This window comes from Enhydra lutris, unplaced genomic scaffold, assembly GCF_002288905.1.
Source record: "Enhydra lutris kenyoni isolate GAN:26980312 unplaced genomic scaffold, ASM228890v2 scaffoldscaffold31, whole genome shotgun sequence".
Lineage (NCBI taxonomy): Eukaryota > Metazoa > Chordata > Mammalia > Carnivora > Mustelidae > Enhydra > Enhydra lutris.
The window spans coordinates 22,285,104-22,304,971 of NW_019154115.1; the positions used below are offsets into that span (position 1 = coordinate 22,285,104).

The 19,868-nt window shown below is 38.2% G+C and overlaps 1 protein-coding gene across 1 annotated transcript in view; it reads left to right on the top strand.

Moving 5' to 3' along the window:
• The window catches only part of LOC111153155 (SPT16 homolog, facilitates chromatin remodeling subunit), a 39,859-nt gene that overhangs the window by 5,450 nt on the left and 14,541 nt on the right, over positions 1-19,868 (top strand). Inside the window, exons 2-11 of the mRNA XM_022511965.1 lie at positions 9,555-9,647; positions 10,808-10,978; positions 12,262-12,414; positions 12,993-13,139; positions 14,042-14,193; positions 15,459-15,631; positions 17,062-17,152; positions 18,151-18,224; positions 18,360-18,472; positions 19,802-19,867. Of these exons, the coding sequence (XP_022367673.1) occupies positions 9,555-9,647; positions 10,808-10,978; positions 12,262-12,414; positions 12,993-13,139; positions 14,042-14,193; positions 15,459-15,631; positions 17,062-17,152; positions 18,151-18,224; positions 18,360-18,472; positions 19,802-19,867 (1,233 nt within the window). The remainder of the gene's footprint in view (positions 1-9,554; positions 9,648-10,807; positions 10,979-12,261; positions 12,415-12,992; positions 13,140-14,041; positions 14,194-15,458; positions 15,632-17,061; positions 17,153-18,150; positions 18,225-18,359; positions 18,473-19,801; position 19,868) is intronic.

The window sequence follows — 19,868 nt, forward strand, 5'->3', positions numbered from 1 at the left end:
GTTTTTTCTTTGTTAAAGTATTTCCTCTAAGAGCTTCTTGAGAAAGGATATAGAGAATATATGTTTCCTGAGCTGTTGTGTGTCTTAAAAAGTTTTACTGTCTTCACTTTTGATTAGGAATATAGCTCAGTGAGAATAAAATTCAAGGTTGATAATCTCTCAGAATTCAGCTCAGAATTTTGAAGCTATTGTTTGTCAGTCTTCAGACTTTTTTCAGTATTGTTTTTCAGAAGGCAGATGGGTCTCTTTCCTGTTCCAATGTATATGGCCTGTTCTCTCTGAAACATTTAGAATCATCTCTTCATCCCTTGGGTTTTGAAATGTCACTGCCTTGGTAGGAGTCTTTTTTTTTTCCAACCTCCTTGCATTGAGTTGGGAAGTAGGGGGCCTATTTAGTCTCAGGACTCAGTGCCCTTCAATGGTAGAATTGTTCATTGTTGGTTACTTTCTTTGCTCCATTTCCTCAGTGGTCTCTTTCTTTCCCCTCAGGAGGTTTAGGTCTCTTGGCTTGAGTTTGTTCATTATTTTTTGGTTTTATTTCCTATTTCTTTGTCTTCCATTTGCAGTATTATTTATTTTCCCACTTTCTGTTGAATTTTTTAAAAAATTTTCAGCTATTTTTAATTTCTAGTTCTTTCATGTCCTCTTGTTTTGTTGTTGTTTCATGGATGTACTGTATTTATTTATTTTATAGGAGGTGTTTTAATTTTTATCTTCTGTCCTCTGTCCTCTCTGTTTCCTCTGAGTTTCCTTGCTTTCTCTCTTATGTGTTGGAGACTTCGCAGAAACCAAAATAAGGCTTGGCTACTCATCTGTATTAAGAATAAGACCATAACTGGGGCGCCTGGGTGGCTCAGTTGTTAAGCGCCTGCCTTTGGCTCAGGTCATGATCCTGCAGTGATTGAACCCCATATCTGAGCTCACTGCCCTGTGGGGAGCCTGCTTCTTCCTTTCCCATTGCCTGCTGCTCCCCCCACTTGTGCCTGCCCTCCCGCATGCGCAAGTGCTCTCTGTCTGTGTGACAAGTATGTAAATAAGATCTTACCAAAAAAAAAAAGATTAAGACCATAACAAACTGTTGGCAGCTCTGTATGAATGGGGCCTCTCAACTAGTTAGGGGTGACTGTAGAGTGAATAGGCTTGCTTATTCCATGGAGAACTCCCAAATGTCAGTATCTGAAGTGTTCTCTCTGAATTCAGTGAGGATGTGTAAAGAAAAATCCTCTCAATTCTTTTCTTTGGGACATTTATGGTCATTCAAAATACAGACTTTCATTTAATTCTATAAAAATTAGTACTTGTCTTCTCCTGGACCTCATATTTGAGTCTGTAGACCTTTTTTTTTTCCCCCAAAGATTTTATTTATTTATTTGATAGAGATCTCAAGTAGGGGGAGAGGCAGGCAGAGAGAGAGAGAGAGAGGAGGAGGAGGCAGGCTCCCCGCTGAGCAGAGAGCCCGATGCGGGGCTCGATCCCAGGACCCCGGGACCATGACCTGAGCCGAAGGCAGAGGCTTTAACCCACTGGGCCACCGAGGCGCCCCAAGTCTGTAGACTTTTTGAGCCTGTTTTTGCAGAGGCATTAGGTGTTGTCTCAGGACTTCCAAGAATCCTGGGTGGAGGTTAAGTAGATTGGGGTATTGTCCCTCTCTTAAGCTTACTGACCAGACTTTCTGTAGTCCTGAACTCATCCAAGTACAATGTATCCTGTTCCCTTTCCCTGATACATGGTGCCTCCCAAGTTCTGAGCTCACTGGGGCTCTTTGAGATATGCATTTCTACTGATACCTTACCAGTGAGAATGCTTGTCAGGCATTCTTGGGGTGTCATTACCACAGCTCTGCTTAGTCAATTCCCACTCTTTGTCCTCTTTTCATCTTCCAAAAAACTGTTGATCTCTTTAAACCTAAATATATTCAAAAAGGATACTTTCCATCACTATGATTGAAAATACTGTCACTTTCCAAAAATAAAAAGTAGCTGTTAAAAAATAAAGATAATGTAAGTGCAACAGCGTTACTAAATTGTAGTAGGTGTTAAGGACTAGCATTAAAAATATAATCTTTTTAAAGAAAGTTTTATTTTTTAAGTTTTTATTTTAATTCCAGTATAGTTAACATAGTTATTATATTAGTTTCAGATGTATAATATAGTGACTCAGTGCTTCTGTATGTTAACTCTGCTCTTCAAGGTAAGTGCACTCTTCATCCTCATCACCTATTTTACCCATCCCCCCCAGCCACTTCCCCTCTGGTAACTGTCAGTTTGTTCTCTATAGTTAAGAGTCTAGGGGAGGAACGCCTGGGTGGCTCAGTTGGTTAGGCGGCTGCCTTTGGCTCAGGTCATAATCCCAGCGGCCTGGGATCGAGTCCCACATTGGGCTCCTTGCTCAGCGGTGAGCCTGCTTCTCCCTCTGCCTGCCACTCTGTCTGTCTGTGCTCTCTCTCTCTCTCTCTGACAAATAAATAAATAAATAAAATCTTTTTTAAAAAAGAGTCTAGGGGAGCCTGGGTGGCTCAGTCGGTTAAGCAGCTGCCTTTGGCTCAAGTCATTATCTCAGAGTCTTGGTTCCCTTCTCAGTGGGGAGCCTGCTTCTCTCTCCCACTTCCCCTGCTTGTGCTTTCTCACTTTCTCTCTGTCAAGTAAATATATAAAATCTTAAAAAACAAAAAAAGAGTCTGGGGCTCCTGGGAGGCTCAGTTGGTTGGGCAGCTGGCTTCTGCTCAGGTCATGATCCTGGAGTCCTGGAATTGAGTTCTGCATCAGGCTCCCTGCTCAGTGGGGAGTCTGTTTCTCCTTCTGACCTTCCTCCCTCTTGTGTTCTCTCTCTCTCTCTCATTCTATCTCTCAAATGAATAAATAAAATCTTAAAAGAGAGGTTTTTGTTTTGTTTTGTTTTAAGTCTGTATCTGGATTTGTCTTTTTCCTTTGCTTGCTTGTTTTGTTTTGTTTCTTACATTCCACATACCAGTGAAATCATGTGGTATTTGTCTTTCTCTGACTTATTTCACTTAGCATTATACTCTCTGGCTCTGTCCATGTCGTTGCAAATGGCAAGATTTCATTCTTTTTTTGTTTTTACAGCTGAATAATATTCTATTGTGTATATGTGTGTGTGTGTGTGTGTGTGTGTGTGTGTGTATACACACACCGCATTTTCTTTATCCATTCATCTATTGATGGACACTTGGGCTGCTTCCATAATTTGGTTATTCTGTATAATGCAGTAAACATAGGGGTGCATATATTCTTTCAAATAAGTATTTTTGTATTTTGGGGAGGAGGTGGACACCCAGTGGCACAATTACTGAATCATAGGGTATAGTTCTATTTTTAAACTTTTTGAGGAACTCCATACTGTTTTCCACAGTGGCTGCACCAGTTTGCATTCCCACCAGCAGTGTTCTTTTTCTCCACATCTGCCAACACTGGTTGTCTCTTGTAATTTTGATTTTAGTCATTATGACAGGTGTGAGATGATAGCTCATTGTAGTTTTGGTTTGCATTTCCCTGATGATCAGTGATGTGGAACATCTTTTCATGTGTCGGTTGGCCATCTGTATGTCTTTAGAGAAATGTTGGTTCATCTGTCTGTTTTTAATCAGATTATTTGTTTTGTGTGTTGAGTAAGTTCTTTATACATTTTGGATATTAACACTATACAGATATGTCATTTGTAATTATCTTAAACAGGTGTAGGGTCTTGATATGATCAAGTAGATTTAAAGAGAAAAATAGGTAACTTTTTTTGCTAGGTAATTGAATATTTAAAGCCACATCTGTGATCACTTAAAATCATCTCCTATATGAGATGTACACACTTTCAGAAAGTGTGCTCTGCTGCTGTACTAATGCAGTTGACAGCTAATTTTTGACACCAGTAACTGTAGTGGTGTGGTACGCAGTAAAATTTTTAACAAATAGCCTTTTTGGTCTATATTTGGTCTATTATTTGTATAATAATGATGACAGATACATAGTAGCAGCTGTGAAGTAAGCACTGTTCAAAGCACTTTATATTTGTATTTTGTTTTTAATATTTATATATTAAATATATAAATAAATATATAAACAAATATTTATATATTTAAATATAATTTATATTTATATTAGCTCATTTAATTCTGACAGCAATATTTATGATTGAGGAGAGTGGAACATAGAGAGGTTAGGTCACAGTAAGTGGTGGGATCAGGTATTCAAACCCAGGCAGTGTGTTTTCAGAGTGAGCCCTTACCAGTAGGCATTAGTGTATCTCTAAATATAGTATGCAGACCTTGATACCTATTGCTTGCAGTTGCTGAAGAAATTTCTGTTAAATTTAAGAAGTCACCAATACTAACATCTTACCTGAAAAGTTTGTCAAATGACCCTATGTCTCTTTATAGATAAAAATCAGAAACCTTCCAGAGGGATTCATTTTTATCTTTAGGATCCTAATGAAATCCTCATCTGATTTGTTAACTGAAAGAGATAGAGATGGTAGGAAAAGTATAACTCTATCTGATACTCTATAAATGTGTGCTAATAGAAAGTATATATTTTACCTTTAATATGTATGTTTTAATTAGGTTTTCAACACTTTTTAAAAAGTCTAAATCATCATGAGTGTGAGGACTGCTAGTATATTTGTGTGGGAGTTTTAAGTGTGCTAGGTGTTGATTGGGATTTTGAATATGGTTATGCCTACTGCATGTCAGGTTTTATTGTGAGGGTTATAGGTAATAAATAAATGCAAGGCACATTAAAAAAGTGGCTGCTCAGTGAATACTATTATTCCCACCTGAAACATTCATTTCAGCAAGGCTTGGCTGTCAAGTGTACCAAACAGACTGGAAGGTGGCAGAATTTGGAGACAGAAAGGGTTTGGTGGATGTTGAGAATCTGTGCAAGATAGTTCATCTAGAAAGGGGAGCACAGGGATCACAAGTCCAGATTCGACAAGGGCTCAAGTCTGAGTTCTGAAGATCAGCCCAAGCAGAAGAGATCAGGTAGGAATCTGGGACCATTTCAGAGCAGCACAGGGTTGAGAGCCAGCTTCCTCCAGTAGCCAGGCTGGCAGTTGGAGTTGGACATAGAACTGTTAGCCTTGTAGCATTTTTCTTCTTTTTCCTTTTTTCAACTACCCCACTGCACTCTAATATTCCAGACGTAATTTTTTTTTTTTTTTTTTTAAGATTTTATTTATTTGACAGAGCAAGAGAGCACAAGCAGCAGAGGGAGAAGAAGCAGGCTCCCAGGCTCCATCCCAGGACCCTGGGATCATGACCTGAGCCAAAGGCAGATGCTTAACCAACTGAGCTGCCCAAGCGCCCCTCCAGACATAATTTAATCTGGAAACATATTATATATATAAAAATATTTTACAATAGTATGTGTTATGTTACTTCAGGTAGCTTATGCAAGTTTTATAAGCAAATAACTTAAAGTCTCCCATAGTTTCAGAAGACTATTTTCAGATGTGATCTATATTAAAGCATTTGTATTCATAAGGTTTGAAATACGAAACTGTATCCCAGATTTTGCTAAGATACTTGGTTTTATTTATAATCCTTTTCATTGTATCACATTTTGAGAAAAATTTTCTCTGAATTCTTTATCTTTAAATATCTAAAATCTCCTGTTACTACATTTCTTTCCTGGGTTAGAGCTCACGGGTTTTGTGAAGAATCAATCAAGAACTTTGATGAAATGGTCAGAGCAGCTGGGTTTGAAGAGAAATTAGGATTCGTCCTTTCACCTTTGTGATTGGCAGTGGAAAACTAGGCATTTTATTTGGATTGAAATCCTTGGGATGGTTGAGTTTGTTTCTGCATCTACTTGAAAAAGCTGAATATGCGGGCCCTTTTTCTCTCCCTATTTTCAGTTTTATTGAGATCCCTTTGGATGATTTACCCATACTGTTAGTGATTAAGTTACATGATTATATTTTTTATATACTTTTAAGAAATGTATTATTGTGTATTTTGAATTTTTTACATGTTAATACCTTTTTCTTTGTAGAAAAATTTTGACTGGACCAAGACTTCAAGTATCAAAAAATACATTAGACTTTTGACTAATTTCAGTGGTATTTTTTGCAGACAGATATTGGAGGGGGGATTACATCTGTATCTAGAAGCCATAAGCATTAAATATAGGCAAGTGCCTATTGCTAATTTTGGGAGATTATCAAGGTAGTGGTAATATTATTGCCACAAAAATCTATATTTATTGAAGAATTGGCGCATACATAGCAAAAATTGAGAAGAGAGAATGTTTAATGCAAAGAGTAGTGTTAATGTGCTATGGCACAGGAATCATATAGCACAGTGGTTCTCAGACTCTGATAGCAGAACCTTTAGATTCTTAAATTATTCATGACCCCAAAGAGCCTTTCTTTGTATTGGTTGCATCAAGTATAGAGAGAAAATCTGGCCTCATACATATGTGAAGCTGGAAGGGGGGATATTTTAATAATCTTTTTAGGTAATTATGAATATACTTTGTTACTACATTAAAACTCGAGAAGTGGTAATCTTTCAAAAATTAATTATAATTTAAAATTTGAAACCACAACATTAACACTTTTTATACTCAGGTTATTGTACCTTTAATCCTTTACCATGGATGATTTTTTTTTTTTTTTTAAGATTTTAATTATTTATCTGACAGAGATCACAAGTAGGCAGAGAGGCAGGCAGAGAGAGGGGGTAGCAGGCTCCCCACTGAGCAGAGAGCCCAATGCGAGGCTTGATCCCAGGACCCCGAGAGCATGACCTGAGCCTGAAGGCAGAGAGGCTCAACCCACTGAGCCACCCAGGTGCCCCCCCATGGATGACTTTGTGACATCATGCATTGGTTCTCTCAGTTGTGCAGATCTTCTAAATGTTACACATTTCATTATATGGTATCAAAGAATCATGTTTGTTAATATCACCACTAATTTTACCAGGAGAGTTTTAAGTAGGGAAGCTAAGTTCACAGTGGCAAGTCAACTATTTCAGAATTCTAATTTTTGCTTGAAAACTCAAATATTTATCATTGACTACATAAGACATCATTCATGTTCCGTGAAATAGCAGGCTCACTTCATTAATTTTCAAGAAAATGTATGCTGGATACCCATGTCTGCTTAAATGGCTCCCTCAACTTGTTATTCAGGTAATTGTAAAATTTTCCTTAAGACAATCATTGTACTTCAGTTTACAGATAGAAGTGTTTTGTGTGTATTTCCCATTTCTTTACACAGTATTGAAAAGACATGCTCAAGGGTTGGGATTTCTTACTATTAATCATTTTTTTGCATCAAGGACATTCTTAGAGAAACTGCCTCCCCCCCCCCTTTCCATGAGCGTGCAGTAGTGAATAACTATTTTGGTTCCACTGCCTTGATTCATGCTAAGGCAGTAGGTTAACTACCATTGCTTTTGCATCATCAGTGAGAACTAATGATAAAACTTTACCAACCTGAAGGAAAATACCTTCTCACTGAAAATCAGTGGGGGAATGCCTACAATTTCTCTGTGGTAATTTCTTTGTCTTAAGTATTTTGTTATGGTAGAGAAATTGAACAGAAACCTCAATTGGCATTATATTTGGATTCTTACTGGCAACCAGAAGCCTTGACATGTGAATAGTCTTAGTAGATGTTTCTCTTGACTTTATAGGGGAAGTTAGAGATTTGACCTTCTAGCCCATTATTACCAGTCTTTCGGTCTTGTAGAGCTATTGAAGAGCAGCTAATGGTTGCAGAACTCACACTTCTCAATTTCAAAACTGGTTACAAAGCTGCAATAATCAAAATAACATGCTGTTAGTGTAAGGATAGACACATAGATCATGGAATAGAATTGAGAATCCAGAAACAAACATCCACATTTGTATCACTTGATTTTTTTTTTTTTTTTAATTTATGTATGTATTAAAGAGAAAGAGAGTGCATGCAAGTGGGGCAGTAGAGGGAGAGAGAGAACCTCAAGCCGACTCCTTGCTGAGTATGGGGGCCCAACTTAGGACTTGATTTCCTGACCCTGGGATCATGACCTGAGCGAAAATGAAGAGTAAGACTTTCAACTGACTGAGCCACCTGCATGCCCCAGTATCATTTGCTTTTTCAAAATACGTAATTTGGTTTAAATTGGGACAGTTCAATGGGGGAAAGAATAGTCTTTTCAAACTGGATATCCCTATGCAAAAAAATGAACTTAGGCCCCTTCCCCACACCATTCAAAAAATTTAACTCAAAATTAACCATTAGGTCTAAATATCAGAGCTAAAACTATAAAACTGTTATGGAAATACAGGTAAATCTTTGGATTGTCCTTGGATTAGACAAAGCCTTCTTAGGTATGAGATGAAAAAGCACAAGAAAATAATTTGGACTCCTTCAAAATTAAAAATGTTTGTGTTTCTAAGGACACCAGCATTATGAAAGTGAAGAGAACCCACTGAATGGGAAAAATTTGCAAGTCCTATCTGACAAGAAACTTATGTTTGGGTATAAAAGGAACTCTTACAAGTTAGTAATAAAGCAGTAATTCATTTAGAGAATGGGCAAAGAATCTGAATAGGCTCTTAAAGGTAGGCAGATGGTCTAATCATGTGAAAAAGTGCTCAGCATCATTAGCTGTCAGGGAAATGCAAATCAAAACTACAGTGAGTCACTACTTCGCACCCAATGGATGGCTCTGATTAAAAAAGTCAACAAATGTTGGTCATAACATGGAGAATTTGGAACCCTGATAGATTGCTGTTGAGAATATAAAGTGGTACACTTTGGAAAATAGTCTGGTTAAACTGTTAACCTCAAAAAGTTAAACATAGAATTAAACATATGACCTAGCAGTTCTTCACCTAGATACATACTCAGGTATGTCTACACAGAAGTACATGAGTGTTGATAGCACCATTATTCGTAATAGCTAAAAAATGGCAACAGCCCAGATGTCCAGCAGTTGATGAATAGATACTGTGTGGTAGATCCATAGGGTAGATTGATACTCAGTGACAGAAAGGACAAAGTACTGTCACCTGCTACAACGTGGGTGAACCTTGACAGCATGTCAAGTGAAAGAAGCCAGACACAAAGCCTATGTATATGAAATGTCCAGGATGGACAAATCTGTGGAAACAGATTGGATTAATGGTTGTGTACGGCTGGGAGGAGATGTATAGTAATTGCTTGTGGGTTTCTTTTTGGGGAGATGAAAATGTTCTAAAATTAGATTGTGATGGTTTCGTAACTCTGAATACACTAAAACCATTGAACAGCACACTTTAAATGGATGAATTGTATTGTGTATGAGTTCTGTCTCAGTAAAACTATTTAATAGAGTAACTAATGACTGCCAAGCGAACATGTACCTTAAAGTTGGCATTTCTATTAAGAAAAAATTATATATATGTATATATGTATACATACTTATGTATATGTATACATATGTATACATACTTATGTATATGTATACATATGTATATGTATACATATATCCTGAGTAAATACTTGAGGTCTGTATTCCAGTTTTACAAGGATAGAAAGAAAATGACCAAATTACTTAACTCTTTGCTTTTCAGAAAGGGGAAGATGAATATGCCAATGTTGATGCCATTGTTGTATCAGTGGGTGTTGATGAAGAAATTGTTTATGCCAAATCAACTGCCTTACAGGTAAGGATTTATGTCAGTCTTAGCCCTGAGAGTCACTGAATCATTGACAGCACTGTTCAGCATGGTAGTCACTAGCCACATTAAAAGTTTAATTCCTCAATCCCAAGTCACAAGTACTCAGCACTGAGTGGACCAAAAAGAACAAAAAACAAAAAACACATTCTTATATAAAAAGAAACAGCTATACTTTAAAAAAGGAACATAAAAGCGTACTGGAGAGTGCATAGAACATAAAGAAAGAGAAGTCTATAAATTGGGATTTAACAAAACAAATCTGACAATGAATTAAGCAAAACAGTTCTTTCTCTTTTATTTTTTAAAAGACTTTATTTCACAGGGAGAGGAGGGAGCGTGAGTGGGGAGAGGGGCAGAGAGAGAGAGGAAGAGGCAGATTCTGTGCTGAGTGTGGAGCTGGACACATGGCTAGATCTGAGGACCCTGAGATCATGATCTTAGCTGAAGTCAGACACCTAACTGACTGAGCCTCCCAGGCAGCCCAGTTCGTTAGTTTTCAGGGACTCAAGGTTTTTCAGGTCTCTACTCTGCCATACACAGAGTCCATACCGTGGTACAAAATTTGCTAACAGAAAGAATGCAGAAAGGGAAAAAAATGGAGACCTCCTTCCCTTTATAAAGAGACTTGCTTGAAGTCCCACAGAATACTCCTACTTAAAACGTATTGGCCCGAACTTAATGGCCATACTTAGCTGCAAGAAAGGATGGGAGATAGTCTTCATGCAGTCTTGTGCCCAGCTGACAATCCCGTCTTTCTGAGGAAGAAGAAATGAATAATTGGTAGGTAACTGGCAGTCTTTGGGGGAGCTAGAATGTGCAGTTCCCTGATTTGCTACTCTGTCCCTTGTTTTATGCATTTCTGTCCTACTAAACAACAGTATAGTTCCTATAAACACAAATTATCCAAATGCACTGATGATCTTTATTATGGACTATTTCAAACATCAAAGTCGATAAAATAATATATTGAACTCCCACGTACCCATTTTCCAATATATTGCCAGCTCTTGGCCAGTTTCATTTGTATCCACATCTACATTATTTTGAAGCTAATTCCAGACACCTTATTTTATAAATGTTTCTGAATACATTAATTTTTTTTTAATCTATAAATACTGTTAATCACATGTTATCTTTTCCTATAGACATGGCTCTTTGGTTATGAACTAACTGATACCATTATGGTCTTCTGTGATGACAAAATCATCTTTATGGCCAGCAAGAAGAAAGTGGAGTTTTTAAAACAGATCGCCAACACTAAGGGCAATGAGAATGCTAATGGAGCCCCTGCCATCACACTGCTGATACGGGAAAAGGTCAGAACCAATAAAGGATGTGTCATAACTGTGAAAGAATGTTTAAAAGTGATGAACAGAAATGCCCTGTAGGAATTTAAAAAGATACAGAGGAAGATTTTAGCTGACTGTGGTTGTAATTACAAAATTCTGTCGCATCTTTGTTGTGTTTGTTAGGAGAAAAAAAGGTTCACTAACCTTGTCAGTTCTGCAGTAAAACATGCAGGCTGTGAGAGTCTGTTGAACACTCACATTATCTGTCCTTTCTCGAGGACACTGTTAGCTTGTTTGTTTTCACCTTAGTACCGTCATTAGAATAAGTAACTTTCTTTTTAAGTAATTACTTTTGTTTTCATCTTGTACCTTCATTAAAATAAGTAACATCTTTTTAAGTAATCACTGCCTCCAGTGTGCGGCTCGAACTCACAGCCCTGAGATTGTCACGTGCTGTACTGACTCAGCGAGCTGGGTGCCCGTAGATTAAATAACTTTAAATATCCTTAAGGAATCTGAGATATACCTCCTTTTCAGTTTTTATCACATGTGATTTATTTTTTTTTAAGGTCTGTCTGAGAGAGCATGTAAGCATGCATACAGGCACCCGTATGTGCGTGTGCTGTGGTGAGGGAGGGGCAGAGGGAGCATGAGAGAGAGTCTTAAGCAGACTCTGAGCTGAGTGCAGAGCCCGACGCCCAACTCAATCTCTTGACCCAGAGCATGACCTGAGCCAAAACCAAGGGACAGATGCTTAACCAGTTGTGCCACCCAGGTGCCCCACATGTGATCTTTTTTGTCATACTTCCTATCTGGCACTTTTTCTCCGAATATTGTTCATCTTGTGTTTTAGCTATTCATGAAAAAAAGAATAGTCTTTTTTTAGAAGATTTTATTTATTTGAGGGGAGGGGGGAGAGAGAGAGAGCACATGCACGATAGCGGGGAGGAACAGGCAAAGGGAGAAGCAGACTTCCTGCAGAGCAGGGAGTATAATGCAGGACTTTATCCTGGGACTCCAGGATCATGAGCTGAGCCGAAGGCACTCTCCTAACCAACTGAGCCACCCAGGCGCCCAGAAAAAGAATAGTCTTATCAACTTACGTGGCACTTCAGTATGTAAAAATATCCAAAGAAATTTTGTGTTACCTTTTAGTGTGTTATAATCTGTCCCAAGGAAGTAGATGGGGCATGAGAAGAGAATTTATTCTTTCTGTGGTTCCAGATATTTGTCTCTGCCTATTACTAGTAGAACATAGATATCTAATTCTAAAACTAATTAACTCCTTTTTTTCTTTGTGGCACTGATAGAATGAAAGCAATAAGAGCAGCTTTGACAAAATGATTGAAGCCATTAAAGAAAGCAAGAATGGCAAGAAGATTGGAGTGTTCAGCAAAGACAAATTCCCTGGAGAGTTCATGAAGAACTGGAATGACTGCCTCAACAAAGAGGGCTTTGACAAAGTAAGAATACTCCCGGAAACAAGCTAATTGGGAGTTGGGAAGACCAAAAGTGTGACAGGTTTCCATAACAATAGTACAAAGTATTTGTTTTGGGAAAACTGTATTCCTTCACATTTCTATTTTTCATTCTGTTTGGCTGAGCAGTAAGCCAGTTTGACTTTTCAGTCAGGGGTGAGACATTGGGAAGATAGTTCCGCTATTTCAGAGAGAAACAGGAAAATCTCTTATCCAGAAAATACGTTTTCTTCCTCCCTGTTGTCCTGCCTATTTTCCTTCTTCAGCCTTTACAAAATCCTTTAGAGAGGAGCATTTACATTTACATTTAAATGATTCATTAATGTAATACCTATTAGAGTACACACTGTGACCTGGTAAAGAGCTATTTTAAATATTCAATCCAGAAAAAGAGTATTTCAGTATTTTGTAAACTACTGATGAATAAGTGATTTTTGAATAAATTATGAATAAATAATATTTGCTAAATAACCAAGTATCTTCACTGATGATATTCAAATTGGGAGAGATGCGTTTCTTTAGCAATTCTCTATTTACATGTTAGAAACTCTTACACTTTGCAGATAGATATCAGTGCAGTTGTGGCCTATACCATTGCTGTAAAGGAGGATGGGGAGCTCAACCTAATGAAGAAAGCAGCTAGCATCACCTCTGAGGTCTTCAACAAATTCTTCAAGGAACGAGTCATGGAAATAGTTGATGCAGATGAGGTAAATGGAGAGGTGCAAGTCTTACTGTTTTAATGAAGGAGAAGTAAGTCCCTACCGTGCAGTGCTTTTTGGTGCATGTTCAGCTGCCTTTGAAATTAGGCCTTTGGTACATAAATTGGTGGTGTGTAATTGTGCCAGCTCTTTTTTTTTTTTTTTTTCTTTTTTTTTTTTTTTTTTTTTTTTTGAAGATTTTATTTATTTATTTGACAGAGAGAAACAGTGAGAGAGGGAACACAAGCAGAGGGAGTGGGGGAGGGAGAAGCAGGCTCAATTCCAGGACCCTGGAATCATGACCTGAGCCAGAGGCAGGCACTTAACGTCTGAGCCACCCAGGCGCCCCTCTTTCTCTTCTCTCCTCTCCTTTCCCTTCCTCTCCTCTTCTCTCTCCTTCCTTCCTTCCTTCCTTTAAGATTTTTTTATTTGAGAGAGAGTGACCTCTCACGTGCGCCTGTGCATGCAGTGGGGGAGGGGCAGAGGGAGAGAGAGGGAATCCCAAGCATTCTCTCCACTGAGCGGGAAGCCTTTTGCTGGGCTCAGTCTCAAAACTGGAGATCTGACCTGAGCTGAAACCAAGAGTTGGACACTCAACTGAGCCATCCAGGCGCCCTGCCAGCTCTCTTTCAAAGTAACTGTAAACCTACACTATAGTTTCTTGAGGTTATTCAGTATTTTATTTGAGAATTCCTCGTATGGCTGTGAATTTCACATTCTGTGTCAAAATCAGTTTTGCAGGCATACCACTATGTTATCTGACACGTAAACAATTTCATAAGACTTTTTTAGCATCCTAAGTGATATCAGGGTATATGTTGTCTTCAGACAATAATATCCACAAATCCAAAACTGTTGGCCACTGTTTGATGACTTTATAAATACTGTTTTATTTCTGGGCATTCTTACAGAAAGTTCGACACAGCAAACTGGCTGAATCTGTGGAAAAGGCCATTGAAGAGAAAAAATACCTAGCTGGGGCAGACCCTTCTACTGTGGAAATGTGTTACCCTCCTATCATTCAAAGTGGTGGCAACTATAATCTCAAGTTCAGTGTGGTGAGGTAAGTGTGAGAACTTCAAAATATAACAACCAGAGTATTTCAACTTTTAGCCTGATTTTTTTCTCATTCTGGAATTCAGAAAAGTGGAAAGAGACAGAATAACCATTAGTCTGCCTTCTACATTATTCTCTGCATTTTTTTTTTTCTTTTTTAAGGTTTTGTTTTTAAATAATCTCTATACCCAGTATGGGGCTCAAACTCAAAATCGGGAGATTTTAAGAGTCACACACTCCACAGACTGAGCCAGCCAGGCATCCTTACTTACTCTATTTTATTTCACATTGGTACTCATTTCTTACTTGAGCATTTATTTGATTTTGCTTTTCCAGGTGATTAAAAATACCAAGAAAAAATACAAATCATGTTGAGAAAAACCATTAGGATGTTATTAGATAAGCCATAATGTAATTCTTCTAATTTTTAAAAATATTGTAGGGAATGCTGTTTTTCCTGGTCAGGCTGAAGGGACTAATTCTTTTTTTTTTTTTTTTTTTTTTTAAGATTTTATTTATTTATTTGACAGATAGAGATCACAGGTAGGCAGTGAGGCAGGCAGAGAGAGAGAGGAGGAAGCAGGTTCCCTGCTGAGCAGAGAGCCCGATGTGGGGCTCGATCCCAGGACCCTGGGATCATGACCTGAGCCGAAAGCAGAGGCTTTAACCTACTGAGCCACCCAGGCGCCCCATGAAGGGACTAATTCTTAATGAATACTACATTTCGTAGTGGCTGGTGGATAAGTGATGCCTTACCCCTGCACTGTTAAACTGTGATAAATAGATTTTGGTATATTCTTTGTCTGTTTAGGATACCACAACTCACCTTCTCTCTGAATTTTTTTTTTTTTTTTAAGATTTTATTTATTTATTTGACAGAGAGAGATCACAAGTAGACGGAGAGGCAGGCAGAGAGAGAGAGAGAGAGAGAGAAGCAGGCTCCCCGCTGAGCAGAGAGCCCAATGCGGGACTCGATCCCAGGACGCTGAGATCATGACCTGAGCTGAAGGCAGCGGCCTAACCCACTGAGCCACCCAGGCGCCCCTCTCTCTGAATTTTTATCCTGCGTTTTGGTCACCAATTTTACTCCCCTATAACCTGCTTTGTTTATTTAAAAAAAAAAAAAAAAAAAAAAGTTTAGGTCCTTAGGTCCTTCTTGCTTCAGCTTTGGGATATAGCAGGAAAAGGTAGTGATTACAGGTGTTGTATGGCAGGAATACTAAGGACTTGGCTAGTTTTCATAACGAAATGCTTTCTTCCTTTGATCTCTAGTGACAAGAATCACATGCATTTTGGGGCCATCACTTGTGCCATGGGTATTCGCTTCAAATCTTACTGCTCCAACCTTGTTCGCACTTTGATGGTTGACCCTTCTCAGGAAGTTCAAGAAAATTACAATTTTTTGCTTCAACTTCAAGAGGAACTGCTAAAGGAATTAAGACATGGTGAGGTGCCTTAGAAAAGAAGGTTTGGAAATGATGTAACAAAAATGTTTCTAGTGTTTATGTGCATTTCTGTCCCTGAGGCTCTTGTACTAAAAATAGAATCACATTTTTACCAACCTTGAACCATGCTACCATTCCATTCTTAAGTCTCCTTTTAGGCATGAGTAGTTACATTGGTTTTAATTGGTGTTTACAAAAAACTTCTGTGACTGGTTGGGCCTCTGTGTCCAGATCCTCTTAAAATACCTTGGCCTTATTACTTTCCTTTAGAAGGTTTTGAGAACTAATATCTCTGCAACAGAATGTATATTGCTAATTCTACATCAAATGGATACAAGGATCATAGTCTCAGCACTAATAGCAGCTCTGCTAAGCAAGCAATTGTCGACCTCAAAAGGCAGCAAAGTGCTTGACACCACACCTCTGTTGTCTTGAAATTCCATACTTCAGTTAGCTAACTGGGACTTTATGTGTTTCACCTTTAAGCTACTCTGTAAGCCCTCCCCATCTCTTCTAGACACTCTTCCTCATGATCTCAAGTCAATCTTGAGAAATCCTATTGGAAATCATAGTCACATGTAGCTTGGTGAGGATAAAGACCCCTTTGAGGCTACCGTATCTAGACTGTTCTGGCTTGAAATGTCTGTTCATATCCTAAATAGTGAAAAATTAAGGCCAGAGTTCTTCTAATAGTAATTTACCCCTTCAGTAGTCCTGTTTTTCAAAATGTGTATTTAATATCGTGCCATTTATCTACTCTTAAATTATTTCATTGAGACTATCTAGCATCCCATAGTTCTCCTGAGTCAGTGATTCTTAAATAGTATAATGACTAGGTGACTAGGTGAATTGTTTTTAAAAATGCAAATTTCTAATCCTTACCATTCCTGCAGCTTTTTTTTTTTTTCTTTTTTTTTTTTTCTTTTAAGGTTTTTATTTAGGGGCACCTGAGTGGTATAGTCAGTTAAGCGTGCAACTCTTGGTTTCAGCTCAGGTCATGATCTCGGGTCAGAAGCCCAGGTTGGACTCCATGTTCAGTGCAGAGTCTGCCTGAGATTCTCTCTCCCTCTTCTCTTTCTGCTCGTGCACATGCATGCACACTCTCAAATCTTTAAAAATTTTTTTTATTTATTTGAGAGAGAGAGCACGCATATGCACATGTAGGGAGGGCCAGGTGAGGAGTGAGAGAGACAAGCAGACTCCACTCTGAGCACGGAGCCCCATATAGGGCTTGATCCCATGACCTGAGCCAAAATTAAGAGCCACTGAGCCACTCAGGCACCCCACAGTTGAAGTTCCTAATTCACACTTTGAGAAACTCTGCTTTAGGGGACAGGTGAAAAACTGTTGATAAACCAAATCAAATCAAACCTTTTTTTTTTTTTTTTTTCTTGAAAGATTACTGTGTTTCCTCTTTGTCTTGTCATTAGGTGTAAAGATATGTGACGTGTATAATGCTGTCATGGACGTGGTTAAAAAGCAGAAACCAGAGCTGCTGAACAAAATTACCAAAAATCTAGGGTAAGTTGTGAAAATGTACATTGTCACTCTGAGACAATTTTCATGACTGGCCATGGTCAGGCAAAATATTCTTAGATTGATTCACCATTTATGGTGAACCAACATATAAATATCCAACATTTATGGACTGTTAAATATTGAACTTAGATGCCAAACATAGTGTTATCAGAGAATGTGAGAAAGATTCCATTTCTACTCCCAGGGGTGGGGTGGAGATTTTTACAGACTGGTGTAGTAGATACCAGTAGGTTGTTCTAGGCTTAAATTATTAGTGTTAGGATACATTACTGACTATTTCCTGTCTCAGAACACCTCAGCTCACGTTTGTAAATGAAATACTCTGAGATGTCCTACTATTTACATTGTTTTTTCAGTTTTTATTTAATTAAGTATTTCTTAGGTGTATTTGACATTCAACACTTAGAAATACTTAAGAACATCTTACAGAACCAAAGACATTCCAGGAAACAAAGGCTGTGGTCAGTTTCTTTAGATGGAAACTAGTCTGGGATATATAGTTTCTTTCCGGATTTCTCTGATGGACAAGAGGATATATATCAACCTGTACCAAGTCCTGGCTCAGGTGACTTACTGAATCCTTGTTATCAACATTCCACTAACAGTCGCCTTGCCCAATTTAACATTACAGCCTTGGTAATATACCCATTAATGGTCTGTCAAGTTGTTTATAGGAAGACTCTTAATTTGATTTCATGGTAGAATAATAAAATTTAAGTATGAGTGAGTAAACTAAAATAAAGAAGGCTTGATGTAATAAATGTTACATGAAGCACTTAATTAGGAAATTCTTTTCAGCATATTGTTAGCCCAAAGACTATCCTTGAATCCTGCTCCTTAAATGACTGATGAGCAGAGGCAAATCACTCAACATGTTTGCCTGCCTTATCCTGAAAATTGAAATAGAATATATTGTACTCGATCCACATTAGAGATCTTTTAGTCTATTTGCTGTAGTTTCTCTTCATTTCTTTTTGTAGGTTCGGAATGGGAATCGAATTCCGTGAAGGCTCTTTAGTAATTAATAGTAAAAATCAGTACAAACTGAAAAAAGGTGAGTTTTGCAGGCATGCAGTAGGAAAATACTTTTTTTAATAGTTTCCTGTAGCTTTATTTCCCCCCTTTTGTGTAAACTCTACCCTTTTCCATTCTCTCACAGTTAGACACTGATTGCTGTTTGCTGTTGTAGGGATGGTTTTCAGCATCAATTTGGGATTCTCTGATCTAACTAACAAGGAAGGGAAGAAACCAGAAGAGAAAACCTATGCTCTCTTCATTGGTGACACAGTGCTTGTGGATGAGGTATGTATTGCTTCTTCAACTTTTGAATGTTTGTGAACTGATATTGAAGATGCATTTTGTACTCTACGGGTTTTTTTTCTTGAAAGTGTTTGTCAGATGCTAGCTGAAGGGAAAGATCTGTGACAGTGACCTAATATACCTAGGAATAGATATTGTCATCCCAAATACTGGGAATGATTTAAACTAAGTCATTCATGGGGCGCCTGGGTGGCTCAGTTGGTTAAGCCTCTGCCTTTGGCTTACTCATAATCTCAGGGTCCTGGGATCAAGCCCTGCATCGGGCTTTCTGCTCAGCAGGGAGCCTGCTTCCCCCTCTCTCTCTGCCTGCCTCTCTGCCTACTTGTGATCTCTCTTTGTCAAATAAATAAATAAACAAGGGGCGCCTGGGTGGCTCAGTGAGTTAAAGCCTCTGCCTTCGGCTCAGGTCATGGTCAGAGGGTCCTGGGATTGAGCCCTGCATCAGGCTCTCTGCTCCACAGGGAGCCTGCTTCCTCCTCTCTCTCTCTGCCTGCCTCTCTGCCTACTTGTGATCTCTGTCTGTCAAATAAATAAATTTTAAAAATAAATAAATAAATAAACAAAATCTTTAAAAAAAAAATAAACTAAGCCATTCATTAGTTTGTGACTTGAACCCTAATCATGATATCAGGAACTGATTCTTTTTTACTTTAACAACTCTATTGAGTTACAGTTTATATGCCATATAATTCACCTACTATAAGCATATAATTTAGTGATTTTTAGTGATTTTCTGTTGTGCAACCATCACTACAGTCTAATTTTAGAACATTTTTATCGCCTCTGAAAGAAACCTGGTACCCTAGGCCCCCAAACCTAGGTAATGACTAAACCACATTCTAAGGGTTTGCTTGTTCTAGGCTTTTATGGCCTTTTGTAACTGTTTTTTGTTTCTGTTTTCACTTAGCAGAACTGATTCCTTAATAGCAAATACTTCTGATATCTTATTATATAAAGACTTTTATGCAGTAGTTCATCGAATTATAATACCCTATGAAGTAGATACTCTGCCCTCAGATTAAAAACAAAACTGGGACACAGAGCAGTAGCAGTCAATAGCCAGATGTCACCACTAGGAAGTGACTGAGCCAGGTTTCAAATCAAGCCTGTATTCTTCATCATTATCTCAGTGTTGTCTGCCAAATTATAGTTCCTCATGAGATTGGGAAAATAAAATCTGTATGTATTCATTGTCAAAGATTTTAGTATCCAGAAGTTTCAAAGCACTACTGTCCTATATACTAGGCTAGAAAGTGAAAGTGCCTCATTTAAATGCTCTTATGAATATCTGACTTCTTCCTTTTATTCCAGGATGGCCCAGCTACTGTTCTTACTTCTGTGAAGAAGAAAGTGAAGAACGTGGGGATTTTCCTAAAGG